This window comes from Glossina fuscipes, unplaced genomic scaffold (genome assembly GCF_014805625.2).
Source record: "Glossina fuscipes isolate IAEA_lab_2018 unplaced genomic scaffold, Yale_Gfus_2 238, whole genome shotgun sequence".
NCBI classification, from domain to species: domain Eukaryota; kingdom Metazoa; phylum Arthropoda; class Insecta; order Diptera; family Glossinidae; genus Glossina; species Glossina fuscipes.
The window spans coordinates 656,060-681,906 of record NW_023998581.1 but is presented as its reverse complement, the minus strand read 5'-3'; the positions used below and the strand labels follow the sequence as shown (position 1 = coordinate 681,906).

General features: G+C 33.6%; 3 protein-coding genes across 8 annotated transcripts in view; all 3 read right to left on the bottom strand.

The window, feature by feature from the left end:
• Nucleotides 1–9,617: 9,617 nt before the first annotated feature.
• Nucleotides 9,618–10,529, bottom strand: LOC119642626 (neprilysin-2-like; the record flags this gene model as incomplete). Its single annotated transcript, XM_038041820.1, has 4 exons — nucleotides 9,618–9,769; nucleotides 9,826–10,012; nucleotides 10,068–10,318; nucleotides 10,385–10,529. Coding segments are annotated over 4 exons (735 nt in total), but the record flags the coding sequence as incomplete, so codon positions are not given.
• Nucleotides 10,444–12,664, bottom strand: LOC119642671 (neprilysin-2-like). 2 transcript variants are annotated; one of them, XM_038041901.1, is made up of 4 exons: nucleotides 12,045–12,664; nucleotides 11,760–11,936; nucleotides 10,853–11,265; nucleotides 10,444–10,794 (listed from the first exon to the last, which is right to left on the bottom strand). In XM_038041901.1, exons 1-4 carry the CDS (start codon nucleotides 12,045–12,047, stop codon nucleotides 10,536–10,538), a joined length of 852 nt encoding a protein of 283 aa, XP_037897829.1. In that variant the 5' UTR covers nucleotides 12,048–12,664; the 3' UTR covers nucleotides 10,444–10,535. The 2 variants fall into 2 exon arrangements, with proteins under 2 accessions (XP_037897829.1, XP_037897830.1); XM_038041902.1 differs by lacking the exon at nucleotides 12,045–12,664 and adding an exon at nucleotides 11,471–11,686 and having other exon boundaries at nucleotides 11,760–11,851.
• Nucleotides 12,665–16,063: 3,399 nt separating this feature from the next.
• The window catches only part of LOC119642670 (neprilysin-2-like), a 46,758-nt gene continuing 36,974 nt past the window's right edge, over nucleotides 16,064–25,847 (bottom strand). For 4 of the 5 annotated variants that reach the window (XM_038041896.1, XM_038041897.1, XM_038041899.1 and 1 more), the window contains 11 exons: nucleotides 22,438–22,571; nucleotides 21,964–22,377; nucleotides 21,470–21,684; nucleotides 21,228–21,404; nucleotides 20,798–21,174; nucleotides 20,621–20,644; nucleotides 17,369–17,664; nucleotides 17,178–17,291; nucleotides 16,858–17,108; nucleotides 16,357–16,543; nucleotides 16,064–16,296 (listed from right to left, as the gene is read on the bottom strand). In XM_038041896.1, the coding sequence (XP_037897824.1) occupies nucleotides 16,145–16,296; nucleotides 16,357–16,543; nucleotides 16,858–17,108; nucleotides 17,178–17,291; nucleotides 17,369–17,664; nucleotides 20,621–20,644; nucleotides 20,798–21,174; nucleotides 21,228–21,404; nucleotides 21,470–21,684; nucleotides 21,964–22,377; nucleotides 22,438–22,571 (2,341 nt within the window). In that variant the 3' untranslated portion in view covers nucleotides 16,064–16,144. The remainder of the gene's footprint in view (nucleotides 16,297–16,356; nucleotides 16,544–16,857; nucleotides 17,109–17,177; nucleotides 17,292–17,368; nucleotides 17,665–20,620; nucleotides 20,645–20,797; nucleotides 21,175–21,227; nucleotides 21,405–21,469; nucleotides 21,685–21,963; nucleotides 22,378–22,437; nucleotides 22,572–25,847) is intronic. The other variant, XM_038041898.1, reaches the window with a different exon arrangement.

Here is a 25,847-nt window from a genome sequence, read left to right as displayed (position 1 = left end):
TTTTTTTTTTTTCGCTAACACCGGTAAACACAAAAATTTTCCAGCTGCCGTTTGCGGAGATGATGCGTTGTGTCAAGTGTGAATGAAATGCGAATGGGCAAATTTAATTTAATACAAATGAATTACCACTCATTTTCTAACAGCTGTTAATATTTTTCTTTTCCAGCCATTTTTCAACAAACGCAACCCTAAAAGAGTTTGCTGGTAAGTTGTTTTCGTTTATACTCAATACTGATGCAAATTTGTTCTTAGCGACAGTAATTTTATTGACGCCAGATTTTTTGCAACTCCGAATATGCTTAAATGTGACTGTCGCCTGCTTATATGATTACCCCCGATTACCCTTGTTTATATTGTAATATTGTAAGTTTGTAGTATGATGAATACGCATTAGAATATGTGTTGGCATAGTCTCCTCTTACAGAGACTGCGCAATTATTAAATAATTGCTATTAAAAAGCATGTATTGTTCAGATCAAGAATCAATGTTTCTTCATTTCATTTGCCTTATTAATACTTATTTTTAGTTTAATTATTTTCGACTTGTTTGCGGATAAAACTCTATATAATGCTGCGATAAGCGCGAATGGGGGCGCTTAGCCTCGATTGCATTCTTTACATTTGTTTACAAATTGGATTGTTGGGAACTGCAATTCGAAGCGATTTGAAGTGCGTTACATTTTGTTGTTTTATTTTCTTAACAAATTTTTGCTTACTATTATAATTTGTGAGACTCTTTAAGTGGACGCACGGCTGCATATGCAGCCACACTGCTATATAAAACCATAATAAAAGATGTAGCCAACTTCTTGCTACCGTGTTGCTATAGCTACTCCTTTGGGACGTTTTCTCCTGCATACTTTATTTTATATCAAATATGGACTAAGCGGGCCAAATTTTTGGACATTACCGCATAAGAGAGTTCTCATGAAAAATGATATTTTATGCGATGACAAAGCTTAATTGGTAGCTTGGGAAAGAAAATTAAATTTACTGAATTTGAATTATGTCCGTTGATGTTTTGTGTTTTCTCCAATATACATTGTAAAGTCAGAGAATAGAGGTGAATTTAATTTTGTCCCGTTCACCAAAGTTGACATTAAAAAAATTTAAATGCAAAAAAAAGGAGAATTGAAAAAAAAGCACACTTGTTGTTCATCAAATATCCGTTACTCATCCGATGTCCGTTTGCTAGTCGTCACCTGTAATATGCACGTCCGACGCTAATTATATATTCTGTTCGCCTAGTCATAGTCCCCTTTCTTAAACTCACCCTTCCCTACCTTAGCAAAATCATCATAATTTTATTCATCGTATTGTAAAATTGAAAACAAAAATTGATAAAGACAAATAAAAAACCTTAAATTACATGCACTACAAACTTGACGCATTATAGGACAAGAAAAGTAACATATACTGCATCATTTTCTGTCATACTCGACCATCGATTAACGAGCCTTACGCCATCGTCCCTCACATTTCATTTCACGTTAACGGTATGAGAAACCGTTCGTTTAAGGTTTTCAAACCTCTAGGGTCAAATAGAATAAAGACAACCATCACTAGTATGCCAGTAAACTATCCGAATGTAAAGTTTCATCATTTCATCGTCATGCTTGGCATACAACGCCGTCAATACAAAAATGCCACAGCTGTGAATGCTAATACATGTCGGTTCAAATATTCCGTCATAGCATGTTTATAGTTCGTTCAAAGCGTTTGTTCACATTTGGGGTCCCAGATCGCAACATGACAACTTTGTTGCGCAAATGTTGCTAGTGAAACGCTTATACATATTTTTTTTTCGAATGAATGAGAAACCTCATCGACTTATTTAACATTGGCAGATGTACCCTGCGTCATTCCATGCGGCTCTACCCAAGAACAGCTATTTTAATATACATTTACATTAACTTTTGGTACAACGTTGAAAAGTTAAGTTCAATTGTGACTTTATGATGTTGTACTACTATGAAGCCACATTTATTCATGAATTTTTTTTATAAATAATACCAACTTAAAAATTTATTATATTAATTGTTTTTCTGAAAGGAAAGTAGACTTAGTGATCTGAGGGGTAAGATAGGGTGTAGGATAGCCCAGGGCAATGCACCCGCGCTTCCGATAAGAAAATTTCGAACGTCCGTTTGTCATTATAAACGCGTTGTTTAGGGTGTAATCGTCTAGAGAGTGTTTGTTGGATAGAAATTGAGCACCGCACTACTTCTGAACTAGCTAGCTTTACCACGATACATACGCCTTCAATCATTTTGACATAAAGCCTTTCCTTGCACAAAACGATATTAAAAATAAACATTTTTTTCGTACTTACTTTTTTCCTTACTTTGTGTATGGGTGTTATGAGAGGTAGTTCCAAAAATGGCCCCATTCGTTCTAAATTTTCTGCATTTATTTAGCCTATCAAAATTCTTTTCTCTGTTGGTTTTAATGAAAAACGAGACTCCACCTGAACCAATTATCTGGTCCGATTTATTTCTCAATGTTGTATTTGATTGTTTAAGCAAAACTTTTTATATGAATGAACAGAGTCGACTGCTTTTTAAAAAGTGTCTTTTATCATGTACACACAAACAACCGCTATCGGCCGATATTTCCCCATATAGAGAACGTTCACCTGAAGGTAAGTAAAATCGAAAGTCATATTGAGATATTGAAGTCTCATTAACCTGTAAAAGTAAATACTCTTACAAAAAAAAAAAAACTCAATTTTCTTGGAGTCTGCAAACATACATGTCTTCTCTTACATATATGTTTTTATGTGTATATATCATTTCTTATAGGACTGGAATTGTAGTTTGCGTGCACTGCAAAAGTGAAATTCTTTCAAAACAATGCGACAAGAAAATGAATTTTGTTTTTGTGTATTTATATATAAACAGTTACGGGCGGAAACTTATTTATTGCTTTACCGGTGATACTTACCAGACTTTTACGCTCCTCATTGCTACGTAGAGAATGATGCGTTTTTATCAGTAACTTCTCCTAATTATATGCAAGCGGACTTTTTAGAGAGTTCGGATATTATTTTAAAAACCCTTGCAACTTACCGCTATTGTTAATAAACCAATCTTACGGCGAGTTCGCACTAGCATATTATATTTTTATTAATATTTTTTTGACATTTAGTGATCATTTTTGATCGCCTACATCTACTAACCAAATATGATTCCAGGCTACACTGCGTATTAAATTCTGAAAACGCAAAATGAAAAATGAAGCTTTTATTCAACCCCTTAAGTGACATCTATCGTATTTAGCTTCTATAATTTCATTAAATGCAGAAAAATTGTCACTTAGACCCCAACCGATGCTTTAAAATTCCCATTGCCCTTTCCTCGGCATACTTGATGCAAAAGTGGGTCTATATATTATCTTGACGTATGCAAAATTTTGCTTTCTCCCAAATATTTATGCGCAAATACTCTCTCTTCGATAAGTTGAAAAGCCATGCGCTCAGGTATTGATAAAGCTTTTACTTATTTTTTCATGCTACGTTCAATAACACTCTCCGCCAACAATTTATTACGATGCAACCATTCTTTCTTTATCAGGTAACCACAACGTTTATGAAAGAGCCTTATATTACGTATCGGAGAAGTTTTCATATCTCAAAACCACCAAAAAAATTATCAATGCATGTAAATGATTGAGGTCATCGTGCGACGATCTATGCAACCAATAGACTTATAGTCAAGAAATACAGTTTTAAGTCAGTGGGCAAGAGTTATATATCCGAAAACAGTGTGTCTGTTCAAATGAGGCATCTTATTTTTAAATACGCAGCGGAATAGTAAAGGATTTGGTTGCGAAGGATCAAACGAATATGTTGTATTTTTGCTATATCGATTTCTCGGAAGCAATTGCTGATGCTCGTAGCTCTCGTTAGATACGTAAATGAATTGTTATATGTCTCGTGTCCTTTAACATCATTTAACAGCACAAATATATGCTGTAAGATGGGCAGAGCAATCATTAAAATGGAAATGCTCAATTTGCGGCTTATTGATATATTTTTGAAAGGACATAAGATCGGCCATGAAGCGTGGGAAGTGACCGAGACGTAATTTCCGAAGAAACCAGTCAAGAAATGTTTTCTCTCCGTTGTCATCTTCAACAGCTACCACTTCCTCCTCACTTCAATTACTGTTAACTGAATCGTCATCAGCATTTGAAGAGTGTTCTTCATCTTCTTTACTTTCCAAATCGTCAATTTCGTTTCTTTATTCTTCATCTGAAGTTTCTTCCTCCATTGCTTCATCTAAAGTTTCTTTTTCGTACTCCTCCGCGGATTCAATTTCTGTTGCATTTCCTTATCATTTTGACGATTTTTAAAATGATTTTTAAAAAAGTCTAATGAGCGACAAACAAAGCTCATTAGATAGCTGATTCCACTTGCGCCTTTATCGAAGCATGCTGCTTACGTAATTAACTGAAGTTATTCAAATTTAATAATTAAATTACAGATGTTACCTTGCCTTTGGCAAATGGTTCATTATCTTTTCTAAGGCTGATTCTGGGGACTCCTGCTTCAGCCATTCCAAAATTCTTTGTGTACGCCGTTGATATTGATTAGTCTTACGATTTCCATGGATTTTACCTAAGCCGTACGCGAAGAAATTTTGAAATAACTTACGCGATATGAAGAGGTCGGCGAATAAAGGTATTTTCTCTTTACTTAGGGAACTGCAAGTAATAAGCTTCTCTACACGACATAGGCAACAATCCATATTCTATATGTCATCCACCGATGCGACGTTTGCAAAATACAATAACCTCGTGTCTACAGCTATTTTTCTTTCAAATTCACGTAACATGCGTTGATTTGCAAACGATTTGTTCTTGTTCATTTTCTTAGTGTAGGATGCTTGTTTTTGTTCAAATAGGAGGAATGTTTGGTGTAAGCCGCACGTGCTAAGAAAGAAATTTTTTTTTTTATTGATTATCATTACATTTTAGGGCTCAACCGGCAAAATATGATAAAGGAAATAAAGGAAATGATCCAAGATCCTAAAGATCACCAACAAATAGCACGATTTATTGCTAGTCGAGGTAACAATCTCCAAGAAGTTGAAACGGCCGATACGAAAAATGAGAATTTTCTGGAATAAATGGAATAAAATGGAATAAATTCTAATATCATACATGATGACTTCTTTTTATCGTTTGATAATGTTTGTAGTAGTAACTATGCCTTCAAAATTCAGAAAAAATAGTTTGGTCTAAACGAGGCAATTTCATTCTAGTGGAACCAATCGAAGAGGGCGATAAAGTTAAAGCATAGATTTGTAGTAGAACGAAAATTGTAATCGTCTGAAAACTATGAAATATTTATATACAATTTTTTTATGAAGTTTTTATTTTAATGAAATCTCGAGCTTCTTAAAAAAGAATATTTTTAATTTATTGTATAATTATTTCAATACATTGACCCTGTCGCGTGGTCAATAGGATACATCCAGAAGCAATTTGAATTTAGGAATTTGGGTTGGACCCGTTTGCTTCTTTGTCTTCTTTGGAAAAAAACAGATTTCTTCTGTTAGACTTACAGTCACTTGAGAAACGTAGATTTATTCTTATTGTTTCCTTTCTAATTAAGTTAATAAATGCTACTATCGCTTCGCCAATATTAATTAGTGAGATAAACTTTAATGTTCCGAATCGTATCTCCCTAGAGTTCCTAAACTTTGTCTTCATAAAGTTTAGTCAATATAGAGATTAATTAAGAGCTTTTCAATCCGTTCAAAGCCCTTTGCTCAAATCTGCATAATATCTTTCAATTCTACCAAATCAATTCTTCTTAATACGCACGAATGTGATATACCCATTTCGATCCAGTCCTTATGATTTACAGTATCCCACGATGAGAAATTAATAATCCGCTCACCGGAAAACAAAATAAACACACGCACTCCCTTTAGTATCAAAACAACTCCAAGTGTTTTAGTTTATTATAATGGATCAATCAATGCCGAGAATGCATTTTTTTAGACGTCCCAATGTTCTTATCATGGTGGAAATGTACACCAAGACAAACAATAATGAACTTAAAATGGCAATCATTTCCCAATTATTGTATATGTACAAAACATGTACATATGCACTTATATAATAGACATATATGTACAATATATATTCTAACATACGCAGTAATCCCCCGATTAACATGGTACTTGTAAGGTGCGGTTTCGATGCAATCAGGTACAAAATTTGCGAATATGATAGCACCGCTTCGATACCACATGATTTCAAAAAATCGAATATGTGTTTGTTTTATTTGATTTTTGCTTTTATTTTATCGTTAACTAGAGAAGTTTTGAACGACTCGTCATTATTTTTTGAATTCATTTTTAATTTTTGTATTTCGTCATAGTAGCGAATTTCATATTTTATTTTTTTTATCGTCATGTTGCTGAAACCGTGGTAAAGTGTTGCACAAAATGATGGAAAACATTTGGATCAATACACATTGTACCAACCTTTCTCAATGAAAGCACTAAATGTAAGCACCTAATGAACACAAAAGTTGTGCATAACACGATTTCGAAGCCGAATTAACCGGTGGATGCTTGTAAATATGCCGACAGATATTTATAACATTTCCTAACACAAATCAAAAGCATTATATAAATTAACAAACATGTATTAAACCTCCTTTTTAATCCAATACCGATGAAATTGGATGCCATCATCTATGTAGATTCGATTTGTTTAAATAATTTGACTCTTACCTATCTCGCATTCTCAAATCAAATCCTAATTCTCAACTAAGTTCTACGCAACAGTTAATAGGAATAAACAAAATGATTTCTGTAATAGCACACATTTTGACTTTTCGGAAATAATTTAAAATAAAGCCAGTTGCAGGCAAATACTCGATCAAACAACTTTATCTCAGTTAACTTATGTATAACGTTTTTGCCCCAAATTTACCGCCGATTACTGGACTCTACGTTAAGAATCTAGCTGTGAAAAAATTCGAAATTCTTGGAGGCCGACATGCCGATCACAGTTTTTAATATCAACATTTTCATTGATATTTGCATAGATACACATACGTACATAACTGCTGTTTCGTCTTTCTTCGTACGTACTCACTTATACGCATCCATATTCACTTAAAAACGCAGAATTTGATATGCTTCTATTTGCTAACGTGTGAGAAAATGCGATATCATATCAAGAAACTGTTAACAGATTCCGTGCCCACACAAATAATGAAAATGAAAGTTAACAGCGTTACCACTGATTTACGTATTTCGTTGTCTCCAGTAAAACTTAATAAATTGGCTGTGCAAATCGTGCTAGCGAAATGTCGTGTGTTACGCATATGCTATATTTTTGCTTAACATCTTATAATGTTCGTAAGCAGACATATGAAATGAGTCATAATTTAATAAATTAATGTATGGGTATAAATGTCGGCTCAAAATTCACGAAAAGAATGACTGCTTTAGGATCCTTGACACACTTTTTAACTAACGTTTTACAAAAGCTGTCTTCATCGCTTTCTCTAACAAATGCAATAAAATGCTTCAGATTTGCTTCAAATTTGTTGATGTTGATTGCGGTGAGAATAATAATTTTCTGTTTTTCCCATTTTCTATTTATCGCAGAGTCCCTTTTGTTTGTTTATTTTGCCTATATTGTGACATAAACAGTTCTTTTACGATGTTACGTTTTTATTCAACTCGTTTTGAGATAAAGAGTTTTGTTTTTTGTTACGTTAAAAAGAGTTCTGTAAAAGTAAGTTTTGTTAGCTACTGCTATTGAGTCTTTGGATATTGTGCACAAATACGTTTAGATTCCTTGTATCACAAATCCTTTATTTATTAATTATTATGGTGAAGGTATTTTGCAGAATTTGGTGTAGTTGGTTGCGTACGGATGATTGTATATATGCTGTTTGTACAGGCTTATAGAGAAGAGTTACTTATTCACGATTTAATATGTTTTAAATCTATGACTTTATTGAGTTGTTTGCATATTGATGATTGTAGATGTGCTGTTTTTCCAGTCTTACGCAACTTATTGAACCCTTATCAAGGGCTGAGTTGATTTACTTAACTTGTCATCTATGACTTTGTTACAATGCTATTCTTATTGTTTTTTTATTGCATTGCATTCGCGAAGGAATCACTGAATTTTGATTTCTAGGATAGCATATGATAAGATATTTAATTTACAATAGCGCAATAGACACACTATTACTTTTTAAGGTTTTTCAGCGGTTGTTGCTAAACAAGTGATTATAGATAAAGAACACAACTAAAAAAGAGAAAAGCAAGGATGATATGATTATGACAAATATAAAAAATTAGCCATCTGCTTGTGCTATTTTGCCTGCAAATCGTACAATTTTCGCTTTAACAATGTTAACGCGAAAACGATAACCTATTTCTTTTCGAATTTTTATACCCCACATCACTTGTGGTACGGGGTATATCAAGTTGGCGCGGACGTATGTAATACGCAGAAGGGTTTAAGATAGACCCACTTTTTATTATCGATTCAGAATCGTAATCTGAATTGATCTAAGCCTGTCTGCCCATCTATCCATCTGATGCCTGTCCATGTAAATTTATGTCCAAACAACAGGTCGCAATTCTTGGGATTATTTAGTGAGATTTGATTTGAAAAGCGATGTGTTTTGTTCCAAAGACGATCGCTATCGGTTCCGATCGATCCACTTTCTCGACCACTCCCCATATAACGACCTATTCTGAAAAATCGTTATGTGGAAAATTGTAATATTCAAAATTTGTCGGCAAGATTGGCTAACTACTAGTATTTCGGCATTCGAAATTAGTACGAACATTTTAGACCGGCCGGGGCAATTTTTGAAACCCCTCTCATATAATGAAAACAGGAGTTTATGGGACAAAAAGGTCTAATTTTCAATTCTTTATGATCAAAATTATATTATAATGGTGATTTAACATAAAAAAATTAACTTCACCAATTTTGAACCATCTCGGCCTATTTGTTGGATCCTACCCTATCAAGGATTTTCACGAAAATTCACCCTTTGACGAGCAGACAAGTAAGTTCTAATATGTGGTGATGAATGTTGACCCAATAGTAATTTCATACAAAAATAAATTCTAGAAAATTTGGACCAGCTATGCCTATTTTTGGATCGTGTGCTATGTTAGGTTGCGTGTTGGTGCAGTTTCCGCATAAGCACGCACTTGAAAAATATGCCATTATATAGTAATAAGACATAACTTTCGTGTTCTGTAATAAAAATAACAATTGTGTTAGACAATGTGGTGTACGACCTTGCCTGACTGTAATGTTCTTACTTTTTTTTTTTTTGAAAATTAAAACATAACAATTTACCGCTTTTTTACCCAAATTTCTACTCTTCTACGATAAACTTGGTTTATTTTTGGATCTGTAAGATGAAAATTTAATTTTCTTACAGACACTAACATGTCTGTATAGCAGTGATAGTCTATAGAATGACGTTTAGTAATGTGCGGCCATTAACGAACCAAATTTTTATTTTTGTGATAGTTACAAAGTAAATTAATTTTCCCATGACAGTTGTACGAAGTTTAATGACTGGGATCTCTGAGATTTTAATTTAATTCTTATTACCAAACATAACATTTAGTTAAAGGATTCATCGGCGAGCCTTCAGCACAATTAAAGTCTTGTGAAAATTCGGGTATATTACGCAAAGGCCCCAACACACGGCATATATACGGCGAATGCCTCCTTCCTTGCCACTGCTTGTACGAAGTTTCTAGAGAAAAACTGCTTAAATCTTTATTAAAGAATCACTACAATGTTTATTGTTACCGTTATTTAACACTTTACACCACAGCTGAGCACCCGAAATCCAAAACAGTTGTTTGGGAGTGAAATCCAGACCAGGTAATTTAACTTCGGGAACATGACGTAAAGCCCAACGTTTATAGGCATTATAAGTTTGTCGAAGGCCTCCGTTATCGGCCATATTTTCAGCTAACGTAAGCTCTCCGTCAAGCTTAAAATAAGAACAAATTAATGAATCGAAATGTTTCCAGAAGTTGTCGAGTTACCTTTAAATGGGTAGTTTCGTCTTGAAATTTTCCATATTGCCTAATAAGGCATTTAGTCATCCGAACAAACTCCTGATTAGTTTCGCTGTGCCACCAATCGTTTGTATTTCCATTTGAATCGTATTTGCTACCCACGTTATCAAAACCATGGACAACTTCATGGCCTAAAGCATAGCCGAGAGCACCATAGTTTACATATTTGGGCAAATATGGATTAAAAAATTGTCCTTGTAGCACGCCGAGGGGAATAACTGAAAACAAATCCAGGAAAAAACATTTTGATGATTAAAGTATTGAATCAAATTTCGATTTCTTACAAAGGGAGTTTTTGTTATGATAATAGTAAGCATTAGTGGCGAAGGTCTGCGAGAATGTTTCCCAGTTGGCTTTCTTGAAAGGTAGAAAATATTTTTCCAACAGTTTATTCCTTTTAAAATTACGTAAATTTCGATAAGATTCAAAAAATCGCTAGGGATGTATCTCCAGCTTCTCATAATATTTAATTAGTAATTCGTCGTCCATCAATTGCTCAGGATAACCGATATAAAATTGCGTTGATTTCAATTTGTTAATATTTTTTGTACGGGTCGTTTCGTCTAACCATATGATATGTTGCAAACCGTGCAAAAATTCCCTTTTGATACTTTCGAAAATTTCGGTAGCTTTACTTTTCGAATCTAGGTTACTGTATTGTCGAGCGTAGAGGGCGCCAATAATAATCGGGAACCTAAACTTTGAGAAAGTTAAATAAATAATACAATAGCTCTTACACAATTTTAATTTACAATTGTGGTATTATTGAGAGACATTGCTCTTCACGAGATTCAGATTTTAAGAAAGATAAATTATCCGAGCTGTAGGCACGTTTTGATTTGTTTGTTTGCAATGCCGAATGCATCAATAAAAACTTATCTGGTAGAAAAGGAATGGAATATTTTATAGTTCGAAGGATTAAGTAGTCACAAATGACGACATGATCGGTTTTCCTCAGGATCAAACCCAGCTGCATAAAATATGATTTCTCTCTCACAAGGATTATCTCCGATTCATTCACGCTGTGGTCAGTCGATAATAAACCATTAATATATTCTAACCAATCCAAATATGGTAGAATTGATTGCAATGTTTTAATAGGAATCAAGCTATACGGAGGTTCATAGGCGTCCATAATATTAACAGGAGACAGACCCAAAGATATCTGAAATGTAAAGAAACATTGTATTACATGAGGTGAATGAGGATGATATTAACTTCGACAAAAAAACACGCTTAGGCGTCATGCACACGAAAAGCAGTCTCAAAAAAGAGGTAGCACTTGTTTAGTTTAAAATTAAACAACTTTCTGATCCATCCTATGAAAGCCCGAAAACATCTTCGAATGTTAATATAGTATATATACGTACCAGTATCTGGCTGCTGATAGGCCTTTGCCGCGCACAAAATGCAAGTAAAAGGAATCCAGATATTTTTGAATATATATCTGCGACAAATAACAAATTGCAACGAAGAAAAAGAGAAAGGAAATTGTCCGGGAATGGCGGAGGGTGCATTACGCCTACGAAATTTATTTCTTTGTCCAGTTAAATCTTCGAAATCATTTGCGATATGTTTGATATAGCCTATAATTTAAGTAAAGTCTTTGCTAAAGTCCGAAAAAGGGAAAAACCGAAGTACCATAGTTATGAAACTTACCGATGCCAAATTCATCTCAAACATCAAGGCAGCATGAACAACAGAGACTGCCATTTCGGGCGTAGCGTCCAAATTAATAGCCATTTTCACCAGGAAGTCGTAAAGAGCTTTAACTTCGGGGTGCTTAAAACCCTCAAACAAATATGTCGGTTCTAAACTAAAATTGGGCTCATTAATCTATAAATTGAAAAAAAAAAAAAACACAATATATAAGCGAATGATCTCGGATGAAATTCTGTAGAAGTAGAAATTCTGTGCGAATTGAAAAAAAACTTCAATAATTACCATTAATATTTGTATCAAATTCGAAGACTCGTACGAAAGGCGACTGTCGGCTCCTTCGCGAAATCGGCAAGTGAATCGAAGATTCAATTCTCTTAAAACCTATATGGATTAGCCAAAGAAGAGTCACACAGACGAATAAAACGAAAGACAATCAAGATAATGAATGGATGGATGGACGGATAGATGGACGAATTGGTGAAAGGATCGAACGGAAAAACTGACGAACGTGCAGGTTAGGATAAGTTGATAAAAAATAGCGCTCTGACGGAGAACGTTTACTTTACTAAGCGTTTTTAATTAGAGCTTTTCTGGTTGTTTCTTTTTGATACCAAAGTTGGGGTACGTCGATCATCTTATGGTACTTACAAAAGTAATCGAAAATCTTCCAGCGGATGTCGTACAACACAATTTAACTTACGCTCATTACAAACTTCTCAGAATTTTCAGGATGCACTTCTAGACTAAAACCAATAATATAATTAGTTTCTAGGCCTAATCTTTGTGCATTCTTGATTAAATCGGGCCAATAAGTTGAGCCGCTACAATCTCTGCAGAAATGCGGCCATTTATTTAATTTCTTGAGAACATCTTTCACAGGTTGTAAGCCCAGCTTGGTAAGCATCTCTGCAAAGAAAAACAAGAAGAAAATTACGAGCCGCATAAAGTGAATCTAAATGAATGTTTTGATAATACCGGATAAAGTGAAATATCTGAAAGACAAAAGTCAAAGCGCAGTAGGGAGATAATATTTAGCGGACAGGTAAACTTTTTATTTTACTAAAGTCCATCAAGCGATTTTGACGAGAACAAAACGAAAAATAATTTTCCTGGGGCAAAAGCCTATCTAAGATGAACGAATATACTGACATGACTTGAATAAGGCGGTCATGCTCATTAAGTGCGTATATTTTTATAACGGTGTGACGTTATTTTTTCTTATTCATTTATTTAAAAGACTCCTTAATGCATTAATATGTCCAACTTATTGAAATTGTGCCTCAGAATTTCATTTCAAATTTAGATGTGTGACGCAATGCACGTTCTGCTCAGAAAGTGGGACCACGAGAAGTTTGTGGAAGGTTCTGAGGAGGATTTCAACCGAAATACAAGCATGCATTGATTGAAACCCCGACGTCAACCGACGAGTAATTGAAAAACAAGTAATATGAGTCGATTTGTTATTGGCAAAGGCTAAACACATGTTCTTTTAAACCGCAGGTAGGTGAATGTGAAGCGTAAAATAAACACTCCGTTCTCACGTAATCTCACTTACCGTGATTTGTGCAGGCTTTATAAAACGCATACGGTAAACTAAGATAACGATGCTTGTGCGTATATGTGGGTGTCATAATTAACTCAGATAGTTGTTTTGCTACAGTTTGCTTTAATTCAGTATAGGCGTCAATATCACTTTCCTTTCCAACGATAAATGAACCACAAGCGAACTTGTAGAAATCTTCACAAGGATCGATCTGCAAATCCATCCTTTTTAATAAATGTGATGCTTTATTTAAACATTCATTATTTTGGCAAATTTTTGAAGCACAGTGAGGTACTAAGAAGGCTGACAGAATCCATATCAGCAAAAGCAAAACGGTGCCCGTAACCAAAGTAAGGAATAACATTGAACAATTGCAACATTTTCCTGTTATGGACATTTCCGGGCCGGAGTATATATACAAAGCTTTGAATTTCTATTTATTATAATTTTACAAAAACACTCGAAATGCCGATAGCAGCTCGCAATTTATTATATTTGTATTATTAAAGAAAAAATGTTTTTATTCCCACTCAATTAATTTTTTTCTAAAATAATAAAGACAAATACCAGAGAAGCAAATTTATAAACAGAAATGTCTTGATTCCTAAAATCATTCGCATAGGCTTGAAGACGGATTGTTGTAGAACGCTTAACGTAAAAGATAAACAGAAGAATACAAATGCTCTATACAAATCATTATAATTAGTGGACCCTATATGAGTGAAGAATTCGACCAACTGGTTCCTAATTTTTGTCTAGAGAATCGTATTACCTTTTTATTATCGTTAGATGAAACTCAGAAATCGATTCATATATATATTGGATGATAAGCGGGATTTTCCTAAAAGATATGTGTTTTGTAAAGTAAGTAAACACCTGTATCAAACTGATAGATGTAGAAATTAGATTCCGTGCTGTCAATGTAAGCGCATAATGTAAGCCCTAAGCAGTCAACATGAGTTAAGAATCTTTTAGTATGAATAATTGCGGGATGGTGATGACGATGACAAGCCACATTTAAGTTTAAATGCTGTTAACGGCTGCCGTTCGCCCCATATACCGTCGATATAAATATAATATAAATCAATCGAAAATAAATAATAATGAAATATGTTATTAAGCGATGAAATTTTCGTTTTTTACGCTACGGTAACTATCAAAAATGGGAAAATATAAAAAATGTACAAATAAATATGCACGCGAAATAAATTGAGATAATCATTTATCATTTCCACTGCGACTTTTATGAGTCGGGGGGATTTTTTGTCATGGTCGACAACTGTGTGCTCTCTCCATTGTAAACAAAAGGGTATGTTTTTAAAAACCTTGCGAAAGGAAAAACCGGATAACGGCTTTTAGCGTTTTAGCAACATTTTAACTCAATGCAATTCAAAGAAGTTGTAGGAAGTGAATAATTGCGAAAAAAAAATTAAAAAAAGGTTACAAATTGGAAGTAGATAAGTGCATTTATTTCGTTCATTTACAATATTATTTATTGCCTTTTCCTATTTCTACAATCAAACAATTTTCATAAATAGACGGAGAGACAGTAAATAAATTGCTTAACAAATAATATATTACTGTATACAGTCATGGCTGCGATCTTTCGAGAAAAACAAAGGCAAAACGCTTAATTTACTTTGAAGGAGTATGACATCAGATGAAATTATTCATTCAAGAACATGCTAACTTCCAATGAGACTCACGGCGAAACATCCCATATTTTTCCTCAAAAGACAAATAAAATGTGATAATCTAACATAAGAAGTAAAGTGCATTCTCAAATATTTTATCATTAATTTTAATAGTTAACTCATGTGCACTTTGTTTCAACTTTTGATAATTCGCCGATGAGATGAGACGCGGTAAAAACGTCAGAAGTTACCGGATGAGGCTTGGTATTAAAAATGGGCCATATTCATTAAAGAACATGCCCATAGTGCACCATGAATTAAGAATTAAGAATACCGCTGTTCTCAAAAGAAATACGGAATTCGGTATTGACGGAATTCTTCATCCCTAGCCATTTCTTCTAATACAGCACAAAAAAAGAAAAATTGAATATTCCACAATAAAAGGTGGGCGTGGACGAATTTCTCCATTTTTATACAGGCACTATAGGATCACCCGCAGAATGTGCGCAGCAATGCACGATATGAGTAATAAGTATAAAACTCAATTTTTGGGTTTTTAAAAATAAAGGTGAAGTACTGTAGGAGTGGCTAAAATGGTTACAAATGGTTAAGAACGATTAAGAATGATTAGTTAGCGTCCTTTGCCAATTTCGCTCAGTTTTAATATCAACGTTCTTGCAAGAGCTTCGAATGTTTTGACAATAAATGTTTAAATACCTTCAGTGGTGGATATAAAAAATACTTTTATTGACAGATAAAAAAAGGTACTGAGGCATGCATGACATTCGCTTGCAGCTGGTTATAATTTTCTTACTTGCTTAAACGTCGAGCATATTTCACAAAGCAGACAATTATTTTTTTTATATTGCATTTATTTTATATTTGTCTATTATTTATTTTAAAATGTTTACTATATTTTTATATTTATCCGGTATATCTCATTTTTCATCCACACATTGATTCTTAAAAAAAAAGAAGATAATAATAAAAATAAATAAATATAAAGCAATAAAAATAACAAATATTCAATGTCATGAATTTTTACATATCTCCCGTTTAAATCTAAAACATAACACAAAAAATGATAATACAAGTTAACTAGAAATGTGGAACATAAATAGAGATTTTATATATACATATACATAAAAAAAAAGTACAAATTTATTAGAGAGAAATATTAAAAATATATGCCACGCCGTGACTATCTACCAAACGTGACATTTGTGCACTGGATTCATAGGTGAACCTTCGGGACACTGAAAATCCCGAGAGAAATCTTTTGTATTGCTCAATGTACCCAAAACACGAAACTCATTGGGCGAATGAGCGCCGGTGGTAATGCGCATTCTAAGGGTTTCTATTTAAGTAAATCGGTAATTATAACGTTAAATTTAAAAATTATACTAGAAGTACAGACCTTTACGAATTTTAGCGCACCAAGTTTGGGCGGCAGATATCCAAAACATTTGCTCTGGCGTATAGTCTAGACCCGGCAATCTAGGTTCCACACCGTTTTGGGCAACCCAATTTTTATATGCCCAATACGATTCTTTCAGACCACCATTATCCGCTATATTTTCACCCTGAGTATTGATGCCGTTTAACTAAAAAAAGAAAAATGGTCAAATTATTTCTTCAGGTTTATAGATAAATCTTCCTGGGCGCTTGAAACAATTCCTTTTATGGGGCCAAACATTTCGATTCGTTCTTTCACTGAATTTAATGTAGGTTTTAGTTAAATCATACAATCTACTTACGATAAAATGAGCTCGAAAACCGCAGTAAAATCGCATTCTGCACGTGCAGTACAGTTATTTACAGTTATTTATTTCTGGTTACACGACTACTTCTTTTAAGAAAAACTATTGTTACACCAAAAAGAGGATATCATTTCAAGTACCCAAAAAATTCGTTTTACCTTTAAACCAGTCAACTGGTCGGTGAAGTTACCATATTGCTCTATAATACATTTAGCCTTTTCCAAGTAGGCTTTTTGCGTATTCTCATCCCACCAATCTACTAAATTACCGTCCACGTCAAACTGTCTCCCTTGATCGTCAAAGCCATGAGTAATTTCATGACCTATAACAAAGCCAATGGCTCCATAATTCATATATTTGGGACGTTGTGCATTAAAGAAATGTCCTTGCAATATACCCGCTGGGAATTCTGAAATTTCATGTTCGTTATCAGTTTGTCTAAGAAAATTTTCTTTAAAATGCCTTTGCTTCCACTTACGTATACTATTCTCCAATGATGAATAAAACGCATTTACTATAGCTGGTCGGGCATGGCGCAGCCATTCGGTTTTGTTAATCGGTTGGCGTAATTTATTGAATGAATAGTCAGTGCCTATTACGTAAAAATGCAAGGAGAAGTGCTTGTTTTAATTTGTAGCAAATATAACGTGCAAGCATTACACTTTTTACCTATTACGTTCATTTTTAAAAATGATTCAAAATATTTATCCGGTTCGATTTCGTATTTTTCATAATATTCAGCCAATTTATTGTCATCCAATAGCTCGTCGGGATAGCCGATATGAACAGCCATTGATTCCACTTTTTTAATGGCTTCTTTTCGCGTACCTTCATCCATCCAATCTACTTCCTCTAATATCTTATGGAAAACATTCCTAATACTCATGACCATTTCCAAAGCATTAGCTTTCGAGTCTTCTTTGAAATGTTTACGTACATATAAGGAACCGACCGCGATAGATAAACTGTTGAAGTCATGTAATGATCATGATTATTGTTGATTTTGTTGGTCAGCATAGTTATTAAACGCGGAATATGAATAAGTGATTTTGAATCATTTGTTTTTGTTGAAGATTCATTTCGTCAGTTATACATATTGTGTGAAATGATATTGTATAAAGAGTTGGATATGATTTGATAATATAAAAATAAATAATACTTTAACTAAAAATTTAAAATTAAATAATTCAATATATATATACTGCTATTTTCAGAAAAAGAGCTAGTGAAAATTTAAATATTCAACATTAGAACCAGTATCTTTTAAAAAGGGACTTCTAAAGAACTTGTGTAGAAAGATCTCGTCTAAAGAAATGCTGAAGAATATGAAGCGCGAAATTTTAGCGGTCGTCAGTTCCTTCAGACTCTTTCGCTTATAATAAACTTATTTTGCAGTAGTAGTTTGTTTGTGACGTTGTTCGGTGAAATAAGATACGTGCAATTCGGATGGTAAGACGAACGTATACTAAAAAGAAAAAATTTGAGGAAGTGCATTCTGTGTGAGCTATTAAATATTTATGCGCTAACACGCTAATGTTCTGATGGTGAATGACTAACACCTCTTTAATTAACCTGTCTTACATGTATGCATGTTTTGAACTCTTGAACTTCACTTTAGGTCTTTTAAAAGAAATAAACCGATTGAAATTATTTTACAAAATGTTTAACCATCTTCTTACCGGTACGTCGATAATTTAAAAGTTCACCGTACGCGGAAGTTTGACAAAATAAGCTTAATAAATGATAACATTTTTGACCGTTTCGTCATTCCTTGATTAGCCTAATATGTCGAACTATCAAAGTAGACAACGGAAATAAAACGGTATAATCCCATAGTCATTGAACCGCAATTGTAAAAAAATTCTGCAGACTTGTCATTTTGATTACTCAGATGCACTTAAGAATGAACCTCAATCGGTCAGACGGTCAATCCACAAAACCTCTTTTTTGTCGACGCGAGATTCTGATTCAATTTTGCCAAGGACGTCTATCGCCTGTTGTTGGCCTTTCTCAAAAGTTGAGCAACAAAAATTCTTGTAATGGTTTTCTCGAGTGCATGTTATAAATATTTATTTAGCTTCGAACTTAGGGCATTTGACACCTCTAGCGGATATTTCACGGTAAATCATTTTTCCAAAAATTATACGAGTACTGACTAAATATTGGATACGGGCTACTAATTATTGAGGACAATATCTACAACTGTCCTTTTTTTTGGATGATTGGCGATCTTTTTAGAACTTTGTTTACGAAACACAACTGCAAGTATAACCAACTTTGGCAAGTCTTCATTCACGGGCATGAACGGCTGGATGGACATTGAAAACATCCGGTCAAAATCTTACTGTTGATATCTACTCGAATTAACCTTCAAGGCATGTTTCGCGGAATTACAAGTGAGATAAGCCCCTGATTCAATACTGAAGATTGCAAAAAAGAATTTATATGATTATGTTCGCATATAAAATCTTATTAAACAGTCTTAAACAGTCTTAAACATTTGTAAACAGTTGCAAACACTTTGAAAAAATAGCGAAATTCCAGATCGAAAGCATATAAAATCTTATTAAACAGTCTGAAACGGTCTCAAACAGTTGTGGTTATACACCAAAGGGGTGTGATTCGTCCAAAAAAGAGAAAAGGTGAAAAACAAATTAATTTTCAAAAATATTTTTGTCATTAGCCGATACCGATCAATATAAATGATCGACGACTTGTCACACTCATAATGAACAAATTGTTTTAGAGAATTTAATTTCTCATCATTTGAGGTTATAGTCAACCAAAACTAACATAGTTTTCTTATTCTTTTCTATTAAAATCTTTGAAGAAAGTCAGACTCATTGTCTATTATTCCCCAAATTCTTCTTTTTCTGCGAGTCAGATAATCAACAACAGATGATTCGCTGAGTTGAGCAAAAAATGTGGGCATGAAAAAAACATTGCTGAGAATGTATAATTTGACAGAGGCAGAGTTTCATCATAGGGTCTATATATTACATTCACGTACAATATTCGGCTATTGCCGAATCTTCCATAGGAATAACTCCGTAGCCTGACAAAAATCCAAAAATGTGAAATTTCGATATTCTATAATACCAGAAGGACCGATTTCTCCATTGTCCGTACATTAAATGTTTAATTTATAAGTAACAATCGAAAACCTAAATTTTTTTGCTTTCAAAAACAGAAGTCTTCTTATTTGACTTTGTAATGTAGGTGACATCTTTGAGAGTACAGATCCTCTTAACGTTTCCGCGAAGTTTAAAGGCAGTTGTGGGTTTAAAGGGAGAATCCGTAATATTAATAGAACTAGTCTGGAGAAAAATACGATATAACATCAAGATTTTTTTACCCGTATAAATTTAACTACAGTTTTATTCGATCCACATATATATTCGATGAAGTTGGAACATTCTTGTTAAAGAGAACGCTTTTGCAATGTTTACAAAAAACATCCGTTAAAAGAGCGTCGTTTCCGTAAAAAACAGAAAAGTTATCTAACTATTGTGCTTGTAGGCTTTCGTTTTCATGACTTAAGGAATTTCATACAAATACTTGTTTGGTAAGGCATAGGTGCTTTACTTATTCTACTAATGCTCTTTAAGGAGGTTTTGCCCAGTAAAGCATCAAAAGGAGCGTTTACGATTAATTCTTATATGGCAGTTGCCAGTGCTTCACTCACGCAGATGATTTGTTAATTGCGGCGCTTATTAAATGATAGACCCGATGATAACCATGGAAATAAACCAAAACCTTTTATGGGCATGAAAAACGGTTCTGTTATTCGTAAATAAAAAGAAAAACCCAATTAGAAACTAAAAGGTTACGCGTATTAAAAATGAAAATTTTGAAAACTCAACCGAAAGAAAGGTTAAAAATGAATTTTATCAATTTTAAGTAATAGAAACCACATTATACCCAAGAAGATCCTCGATTTCGAAGCTGTAAAAATAAAGAGAAAAGTCAACGTACGATTCATAACAGTAGCCAAAATATTTTTCTAAGAAGCAAACAAGATCGTCACTACTTAAAAACTTCGCAAAAACGGTTAAATTTTTAATTGTAGAAGAAGGAAAGATTACAATAAATTCTTACCTGCCTGATGTAATGTCGACACATTCCTTCCAACGAGCTTCTTGTTCTTCGCGTCCAGTTACCGCTGTACTATATTTTAGTTGGCGTTTACGATATTCCTCAGATAGAAAACCTACCGAAAATGCGTGTATGCGCCACATCATATAATTGCAAATAGTCCGTTTTGGCGTCTTTTCCAATAGTTTGCCTAGGTTTTCAAAAAAGCTTGGAACAGCCACATTGACTAATTCATCTTCGTTGACTTTCAGTTTAACTGGCAACAAAGCATTAATGTAATCCAGCCAATCAACGTAAGGATATAATTGTTGTACTTCTGTAATGGTGTGTAAGTTATACAACTCGCTAGAATTACGACGTTTTTCATTAGGCCAAGAAATCTATGAAATATTCTTTATAAATAAACGCAAAATTTTTCTCGTTGATTTTATACATTTGCAAGATTAATTTCGAATTCCAATGCTTCTTTCATTTCCGACTGTGCGTCTTCTTTCTCTGCTCCAAATAAAACTGCCATGTCCACCATGTAATCATAGTAAGCCTTCACTAAAGTTTCATTGAAACCTTTGATCAAAAATTCGCGACTTAATCCAATATACGATTGATCCAACTGGAAAATTATGTAAAAATTCAAATTAGCAAAGACTTTCCTTAAGAAAAGCTAAAAATGCTTACATCAATTACACGCTTTGTGCTGTTCTTCAAATCGACACTAATGGAAAAATCTATTATATAATCCATACTTAGACCTAAGCGACGAAACTTTTTAATGGTCTCCTGCCACGTCCATGTGTCTTTCGGATCCCACATATCGCCTTTGACAATAGGCCAACCACCTAATGATTCAGATATATCTGCTATTGGCTTACCACCTAGATTTTCAATTAGGGCTGGAAAGGAATAGAAAAGAAATATGACTTGACAAAGTATGACACTCGAAAATTTCGATATCTCAAAAATTTCGTCGTAGATGAACGGATTCTTTATTCCTTGGATGCGATTAGTTTACCATACTAAAAAGATTTATCAAATTAAATGTCACAGAATCTAATCTTTTCCAGCGTTTAGGTTTTTATTGTTCCGTCAACGATTCTATATCTAGCAGCCGGAAGTACGGATATGATATTTCTGATATATACGACGTCTCCTATCTTCAAATCTAAACTTACTTTTATTCATACAGGCTTTGTATAGAGCATTTGGCAAACGGAAATGTTTCGGTTGCGTGTCAGACGGCTCTTCCATTATAATGTCTTTAAGCTGTTCATGTAATTTGTCCGTTATTACGGAAAATGTGTTGACTGATGTTTTATCGTCTGGTATTTGTAGCTCATCGATATATGTACCGCAGGCGAATTGATAAAAATCATCGCACGGCTCAACTTCGGGTTTCATTTTACTCAATACAGCTGATGCTGTATGAATACATTCGGTTGTTAAGCAAACATTTGACTTTCCATCCAGTTGTGTAGGTGACATCATAAGGGTAGTCGCTTTATCTCCGGCTGAAGGTACCTTATTATGAGTGGGGCGATCATCATAACCGTGCAATGCCTGGGCGGGATTTGGTGGAACGTTCAATTCTAACGAAAAATTAAGATATGAATAAAAATTATCTAATTTCAACAAAAGAATTTGCACACCCTCCACCATTTGTTTTGATAATAGAACAGCCACTAAGCCAGTTACTAGACCAACAATAGCTATGAAAGCAAATATTGATAACAAAGTAAGACATCTTTCTAAAGTAGTGCGACGTCGCCACCAATTTGGATTTCTGAAAATATGTATAATAAATAAAAAGAAATGAATAAAATAATTTTCTGCCTCTTTTTTACTTATATTGTTATTGGCAAATAAAAATAAAAGTTATTAACCTTTATTTCAGTTTTTAAACAAACTGGTTTTCAGTTTACCAATGAATAGCAATAAAAGAAGAGGCTAAATACAATTTCAATGTGTAGCTGCCGGAGTGACACGGCTTTGTTGTTTGCTAGCCTGCTTGACTATCTATTTTTAAAACTGCTTCACCTGTTCGGCATTTACAAAGCTCATTCACAACGTTGCGATTTTGTTCGTAAATTGGACTTGTTGCTTTTGCAAGCAATTTACATATTCTCATGAGCCTATGTCCAAATGTTTTTACCGAAATTTCTTGCAAAGGAATAGATTACATTTACATTTTTGATAGAAATCTTCGATTGGATTTCAAATCTGTTTAACCAAACGCTGCGAAGTTAAAGCGTTTAAGCAGTCAGAAAAGTGAGATGCTTCTAATACTTATATTAAAAGCAAACGAGTTTTTTAAGTTTTTTCTTTACATAAAAAATATAAAGAAAACTAACTTTGAATGCCGAGATCCGGCAGTTTTTTGTTAGTGATCATCCTGCTAGCGTATAATTCAAAATCATTTCTATAATTTTCCAAGTCAATGTTGAATTAAAATACTTGGAGGCATTTGACGCTTTGGCGAAAACGAGGGTTCATAAAATAAAATCGTATAATTTGTACACTTTTTTTAAAACATATGTCGGTTTAAATTACGTACTTCGGAACGTCAACGGAAGCTAATAGACGCATTATTTTATATAAGAAAATACAATCAGAAAATTACAATGAAGTCATGTTTCCCTAATGTTTTTTGATTTTGTTGAATATTCTCTAAACTTAAGGTGAAACCAATATTACAACATAGAGTTTTTTCAAATTCCAAGGTTAATGCGTTTAAGTGTTGTGTAATTACCAATTTTACGCTACACTCAGCTCTTGGCAAATGTTGTACTCTTTGCAAAGTGACGTATCACTGCTAAATAGAACTAGATTTGGCAATGACTGTTGAAGCTTTGCTAAATAATTTGCGAACTGCAGTAGACCAACAGAAAAGTCTATAAGAATGTAATTAATATATAAGAATATAATTAATATATTCTTATATAATTTATAATTAATAGAGAAACTTCGCGAAAATGACCTAACGTTTCCCTTTCTGAATTAAAATTGATCATTCACATTGTTACGGAAATCCCAAATCCTGTTCATTCCAGCTAAGTAATAAACTCCCTAAAGAGTGAAAAACTAAATGCGCATTCGCAGCGCGTCATGCAGCTGGCGACCGAGGAAAACGAGTACTAGAAAAGCAGGTTAACGAATTAAAAATGAAACTATAAAATTATAGTAATGTGATTGTAAAAATGTATATAAGTAGAATATTTGTGGAAGGCAAAATTAGTCGGGCAAGAACATTTGAGCTGAGAGTACGACAATGATAAATTGTGAATAATCCTACATTTAAGAAATATAATTGTAAATAAATACTCCTACTATGAGAGAATGCACTTGTAAATAAAAGAACTTTGAAGTGTATTTCTCTTGAACAAAATATCGACGATCTAGTGATACGGACTGTATCTTACAAAAGCGAATTTTATATCACTATAATGTAATATTCTTGATTCGTTATGAAGCCTAACGCTAGAAGTCTCAGGAGTTAAAATGTCCGAAATTCAGTTATCGTATCTAGAAAATATAAAACGTTGGGATTGCTGGATATATAAAAGTTAAGAGCGGGTTTTGTTTTTCTGTTACCTCTTTTGAGCTAATACTATAATTTTTATTCAATTTTTGGTTTGACATGTTTTCTAGGAAAATACCGTTGCGATAAAGTTAAAGGGCTGGCATGGATTTACGTCGTTAAACGAACGATTGGATATTTTGCGCCGGGTCAATAATAAGTAGGCAAGCGAATTTTAAAATCGAACTACAGAGCAGCAGTAGCCTTAGAGACGTTCTATATGTACTCTGAATATACTTAACAAGTAAAAAAAGCAATAGGTGTTCGAAGTCCCTCATGTCAATTATATGATGAATTGTACATTAGAAGTAAAACAAATATTACTTCGAAATTGTGTCTTGAAACATTAAATATGTTCTCTTCGTGTTTCGATTTTACCGTATCAATTCAATCAATTTTCACCGAACTTTTGCAATAAATTAAAATTTCTCTAAAAAAGAATAATCATATCGATGACAATTTTATTTTAAAGTTAATTTTTGGAAAAAAATCTCATGCTCATTAGATTTTGAACCACACCTTCAAAAAATGTTTGGTTTGCCTTGATTTATTGAAACGTGCGACATCTTGCGAGCATCACTTATTGAATTGATATCATTCGATTGTTTTCGATGTGAAATACATTTTTTATTCGGTACACGTTCAACCTATTATTTATGACATCATCGATGTGTGAATAACAAATGTAGATAAGTAGAAACGACAAAGCGAATAAACAATTTCCTTACAAGAACGATAGTAAATTTGTGTAAGGTTTTTATCCAGTGTAATATTGCTTATATAATGAAATGTACTTGTTTCGATTTATCGAGCCCTTGGGATTAGGCAAGAACATTTTTAAGTGTTTGCATCACAGTTTCACTGCTGATCCCTATATTTTACAATTTTGTCACCCTTTACTATCCTTGGGAAGTGGCAATTTTACGCATTTGGTTGGGAACGATTTTTTGACAGAGCTGTGCAAGAGTGCAGTGTACAAAGTTTCATAAAGAATACTGCATCAATAGAGACGAAAATATATCATGCCTGGATACGATTCAATATTGACGAACTTAATTCGACACTGAATTATGAAATTGTTTTTAAATCGGTGGATTTTTTTCTATTTGACGATTCCATTGCCGCGACTGATGTGTTGTTGCTCTCCGCAAATAGTTTTTTACAAATTATCACACAAGGAATATATACTATGTTCCCGGTATATAAAATTACACATCATTTTCATGCAAAGGCATACTTTCTATGAAAGCCCGCATATTGGAGTATACCTAAAAAGTAGCACGACGTGATCCAAATTTAGCGAACCTAGTTTACCTCCGAAGAATTTTATTATTTTGCAATTTCCTTCATAAAAAACTAGGAATACGACTTTCTCACTTTCTCTTCATATAAGAGATAATTTAGATATGTGGTCCAAATTACTTAGGGCTAATTTTTTTGCTAAATTGCCATTATGGACCAATTTTTATCATGAAATATTAA

Excerpts from the sequence above, each read along its gene's own strand:
- LOC119642671 (XM_038041901.1), bottom strand. Across the intron at positions 11,266-11,759 it reads TTGAGATGAATTTGGCATCG|ATATCTTTGGGTCTGTCTCC; the intron begins GTAAGTTTCATA and ends TTTACATTTCAG. Across the intron at positions 10,795-10,852 it reads CTCTCAATAATACCACAATT|GTTCCCGATTATTATTGGCG; the intron begins GTAAATTAAAAT and ends CTCAAAGTTTAG.